General features: G+C 38.5%; 1 protein-coding gene across 1 annotated transcript in view; it reads left to right on the top strand.

Annotated features, from left to right (window-relative positions):
• Positions 1-5,599, top strand: part of OSTM1 (osteoclastogenesis associated transmembrane protein 1) — a gene marked incomplete at its 5' end in the record, with an annotated part of 29,355 nt that overhangs the window by 17,715 nt on the left and 6,041 nt on the right. Inside the window, 2 exon segments of the mRNA XM_014591062.2 lie at positions 3,056-3,223; positions 4,917-5,082. Of these exon segments, the coding sequence (XP_014446548.1) occupies positions 3,056-3,223; positions 4,917-5,082 (334 nt within the window).

Here is a 5,599-nt window from a genome sequence, read left to right as displayed (position 1 = left end):
ATTCTGTTTAATCCTTTTCCCTCTTTTTTTTTTTTTTTTTTTTTTTTTTTTTGAGAGGTTTTCGCTATAGGGCGCATGTGCTCGCCAGAAAGACAGAGAGAGACAAAGACATAGAAGGCGAGAAATCACCCCCCAGGGGGGATGGCCACACTGCAATCCCTTCTCCTCCATTCTCCTCTTGGGATCTTGGGCACGCATGCACACGTGCCCAGCGTGAGTTTAAGCCGTCGGGTCCGGCACTTGAACCGTGGTCGACTACGTGGGAGTCCAGTGACATAGCCATTACACTAACTGCTGGTCCCTTTTCCACATTGCTTAAGTCATTTATTCCAAGGTAATTTGTAGTTTTGGTTCCATAATGATGTCTTTTCCCTCACCACGTATTTTAATTTATTTTTGTTTAAATGTTTTATTTGGGGATAATTTTGGACTTATAGAAAAATTCTGTGTATCCCCACCTAGTTCCCACTAATCTTAGTATCTTCTGTGTTTCTGGCATATTTGTCAAAACTAAGAAACAGTGTTGATCCATCACTATAAACTAAATTCCAGACTATCCTCATATCACCAATTTTTTACTAATGTTTTTCTGTTTCAAGATCTTTTCTGGGATGCTACAGTATATTTAATAGCTGATTACACCTTAAAATCTCTGTCATATATGTAGCTACATTCTTTTTCTTTATTTTTTAAAGAATAATTTACTTATTTAATTTTACTTGTTATTTTTAAATTTGACCAAAGAGAGAGAGAAAGGGAAAGTGAGAAAGCAAGCCATAGGTCTGGGACTCCAACTGCTGTTGGCTATGTAGCAGTACCATGTGTTAAACTACCATGCCACCTGCCAACCCCTACATCCTAGTTCTTATTCCAAATGCTGTTTTTCTGTGTCTTTTTATTTTTTCTCACTTTTTTTAGGCTTGTCAGAGGTACATCTGTTTTCATTGGTTTCTTTTGAAAATTTACTTTTGTTTTACTAGTTTCACTGTTTTTTTTTTCTCCCTTTCTCTTCTTTTTTTAAAGTGAGCAAGACAGAGACAGATATTTCCAATAGGGTTCCCATGACATGATTCGCCTCAGCCTTAGCTAGTCTTGGATTATGCCCGGCATAGTCAGGGAGGTCTCTGGATGCAAAGCCTGAGTCTTCACACACAGGGCACCCTTGAAGAATATTTGTGTGCTACCAAGCAGCCCCTTTTTCTTTCTTTCTTTTTGTTTATTTTTTTAAGTTTCTTTCTTTGATGAAAGAAGAGAGAGAGCAAGACAGAGTCTTGAAAGAATCTCAGATCTTCCCCATGGCCTTTCAGCCAGCCAGGATCACGTGTTCACGCACGTTCAGGTTGACCAAGGATCTGAACCTAAGGCTTCCTGTATGGCTCCAGTATTGCCCAGCAGCCTCCTACCTCCTGTACTGCTACAGCTGAGGTGGCTTTGTTTTTATTTTGAAAAATTTCCAATAATTAATTATTTTTAATTTTATTTATTTATTATTATTATTATTTCAAAATTTACTCTAGAGCATGTGTCCTCACGAGAGAGTGAGAGAGAGAGAGAGAGAGAGGAAGAAAGCAAGCCGCCAAGCTGGGACTTGAATGGTGGTTGGCCATGTGGGAGTCTAGCGTCCTAAACATCATGTCACCGGCTGCCTCCTGTTTTGTTTTTACGTGTTTGTTTATACATTTACATTTATTCTTCCTTCACCATAAATTGGTATAGATTTTGTCTGGTTCAGTATTTACTGTTACAAACTGCTACCACAGAGAGCTCTTGTTTTGTATAACTTAGGGCACCTGTGTGAGTTTGTTAGGTAGATTCTTAGAAGTGAAATTGCTATATCCAAAGCTATGTGCATTTTACATTTTAATAAAAGTGGCCAAATTACCTTCCATCAAGATTCTGTGTTCAGTTTTTATTTTAGTTTTAGCTAAATGCACAATTGTTCCTTGAACAAGCAATGAACAGTTTCTTGTGACAGAATAAGGGGATACTTAGTTTTTCTGTCAAAGAGATGGTGAGAGTAATACTATATGTTCTCTGTCAGTTTAACTGTGTCTGTTATTTTCCTTTACTTTTTCATTCTCCTGTTCAGTTACCGTCCTTTCTCCATGCTACGAGATAAAGAAGAAAGGGAACAGAAGCCTTGAAACGAAAAGTTTCAGTCTGGAAGTGAAAAGGATTGAGATTTCCTAACACAGTATTTTATGTGTTATTTTTAATTACCCTCATTTTAGATCATGTAATCCTTTGGTATTTGTGCTTCTTTTTTTTTGACAAGAAGAGACTCAATTATGAGCCTTATGATTAGAGAATTGAGTGGGGATATAGTTTTGGTTGTTTATTCCTTTCTCTTTAAAATGTTACTGTGTTAGCACTCAGTGTTGTGGTCACTACAGGAAGGAACATACTTGATTTTATGAGAGTAGGCTAGGTAAGTGTGGATAGGGAATGATCAGATTATTATTGGATGTTTAGTATTTAAATATCACGAGTTAGGCATATAACCGAGTGTTATCCTCTGTTAACATTGGCTAGTGCAGCACCTAGAAAGTGGCACACACGTCGCCACATGCTTTATATATCAGGTCTCTAATCCTTGGGACCTGTAATGCAGGTAGAGGTGGCTCTATTTTATAGATGATGAGACTGAGACTCGGGGACTCAGTGTGCTGTCCACCATCACAGCTCAGCACTTTTAGCTATAGGGTGTATGTGCTTGCCGGAGACACAGAGAGACAGAGTGAGAAATCACCCCCAGATTACAGATCATGCTGCAATCCCTTCTTATCCATTCTCCTCCCAGGATCTTGGGCACACACACACATGTCCCCTGTGTGAGGTTTAAGCCACCAGGTCCAGGACTCAAACTGTGGTCGACTCTGTCCAGTGACGTAATCATTACGCCAACTGCTGGTCCCTACAGTGCAGCACTTGAATGTACTCTCTTGTTTGTTTCCTGACTTTCAGCAGGTTTTTTTAGGACATAGAGCTTATATTAAAGAGATACTATATGTAATGTTGATTGTGTGTATTATTACATGTCCCTTGGTCATTTTAGGGGCACGCAAACAGCCTTCTACAGCCAAAAAACTATTCAGAAGTATGCAGAAACTGTCAGGAAGCATACAAAGCTCTGAGTAGTCTGTATAGTGAAATGCAAAAAACGAATGAACATGAAAATAAGGCTGAACCTGGAACACATTTGTGCATTGATGTGGAAGATGCAGTAAGTACTTAGCTTCTGAGATGGTAACTATTGCATGGTGGTGTTGAAGGTATTAACCCCTTTTGGAGGAATATTGGAATCTGCATATAGTATCTTCAACAAGAAATAGCTAGTTATGAAGTAGCAAGTTTTACAGTATCCTGGTCTTTCAAACTAAAATGGAACTTAACACAGGTACTTCGTGAGTGAGTTGATAACTTGATATATTTTGTTTTTTTAGAAGATGAACTGTGTGCCATTTTCAGAGATATGGATATATGTTTGTATTTCAGTTTTTTAGGCACTTGTTGCTGTTTTAACACAGTTTCTGAGTTTCACTCTTAATGTATTTCAGAAGACATGCCTAGTCATTTCTTATTCCATTGGTTTCTTTATTTTTTAAAAAATATTTTAACATCTGAAAATATTTGAGGCTATCTCCCTTCACTAAAATATAAGTCAAACGAAGACAAAGACCTGGTCTCTTTTTGTTTGCCTTTGGTATTTTTTACAGTGCCTGGCATAGAGTTGACTCTTTTTTTTGGAGAGATTTTTGCTATATGGCGCGTACACCCACCAGACAGACAGAGAGAAAGAAATTACCCCCCCCCCAGGGGGGATGGTCACGCCACAATCCCTTCTCCTCCATTCTCCTCTTGGGATCTTGGGCACGCACGCGCACGCGCCCAGCGTGAGTTTTAAGCCACCGGGTCCAGGACGCGAACCGTGGTCAACTATGTGGGAGTCCAGTGACATAGCCATTACACTAACTGCTCCATCCCTAGAGTTGACTCTTAGTAAATATGCCATTAAATGGATGGCCAGCTCTGTTGCATAGCCTGCCTTTACATAGGGAGCCGCTAGATGGCGATCATTCCTTTATACATGATATTGAAATATTGAGGCATTAAAAGGAAGCAACTATTGGTTTAAACTAGAGAACTTGAAATCAAAATTGATGGGTAAATGGATGAGAATGATGAATGCAGGTTATTATAGTTGGTCAGGGGAACTATAGTGAAACAGAATTATTCACGATGCTTAAAAGCACTTAGAAGGATGCACTGTAAGAATTTTCATTTGTTTTTGCTGCTCTGTTCCTATTGACTAGAATAGTACCTGGTTTCTAGTAGGCTCTCAGTAAGTAATAACTATTCCTTAATGAATAAAATAAAATATTTTTAAATAAAATAAAATTTCTATTTATACAAATTTTCTTTTTGACATTCTAGAATACTTTGATCAGTATAATGAATCTAGAATATGAAATTTCTTTTTTTCACTCTTAAAAATTTATTGCTAAAGAATATGTGCACTCATGAGAGAGAAAGTACTCCCTAGTTGGGCATGGTCACACTGCAGTCCCTTCTCCATTTTTCCATCCCGTCAGGATATGGGACATGTATCCAAGCCATCAGGGCTGGTATTTGAACCATGGTTGGCCATTTGGGAGCCAGCTCCCAGTACACAGCACTTAACCGCTGTGCCATGGGGCCAACCCTAGAATATAACATTTCTGCATGGATATGATTTATATAATGACTGATTGTGAACTAGCTTGTTTCCCTGGCAGAATAAACTATCTTCAATGGTCAATAGATTTTTAGGGGGTGTGTATTTAGCATAAATTCTGGGTGCCTGTGTAGATGTTAACAAGATAATTGTATGAGCTAAAGATAAAAATAAAATAGAATATTATTATTTCTTGTTCCAGATGAACATTACTCGAAAACTTTGGAGTCGAACTTTCAACTGTTCCGTCCCTTGCAGTGACACAGTGCCTGTAATTGCTGTTTCTGTGTTCATTCTCTTTCTGCCTGTTGTCTTCTACCTTAGTAGCTTTCTTCACTCAGAGCAAAAGAAGCGTAAAGTTATTCTACGTAAGTTTGTTTTTACAATTATTCACTTATTTAGATTAAAGTCTGTATTTAAAAAATTTAGGCCTGTTTTTAGAAATGATATATACTCTGAGAACTCAGTATATTGGCCTGAAATGATTCTCTTCCATAAAATTTATAGTTAGGCCTACTAATGAAAGAGACGTGTGACAGTTTTATAAGCGCGATCAAAAATCAAAGGGCAGTATTTTTCAGATGATTTAGTTGGGGAAGCTGGATTACCCCTGAATAAGGCTGGTAAAAATAGAGCAATGGCAACAGAGCTTTGCACTTCAGAAAGAGCAACAGTAGGGGGTACTGACAGCTCTCAGGCCCACTGCAGTCATGATAGTAACACCTAAATATTCAGCAGGCAGGAAGAGACTAGCTAATGGGCAGACAATTTCTTTCTTTATTTTGGAGAGATTTTTGTTATACGGTGCATGTGCTTGTCAGAAAGAGAGAGAGAGAGACAGAGAGACAGAAAGCAAGAAATCACCCCCCAGGGGGGATGGCCACC

Source organism: Tupaia chinensis, unplaced genomic scaffold, assembly GCF_000334495.1.
Source record: "Tupaia chinensis unplaced genomic scaffold, TupChi_1.0 Scaffold000527_1, whole genome shotgun sequence".
NCBI classification, from domain to species: Eukaryota; Metazoa; Chordata; class Mammalia; order Scandentia; family Tupaiidae; genus Tupaia; species Tupaia belangeri.
This window is presented reverse-complemented; position numbering and strand designations above follow the sequence as displayed.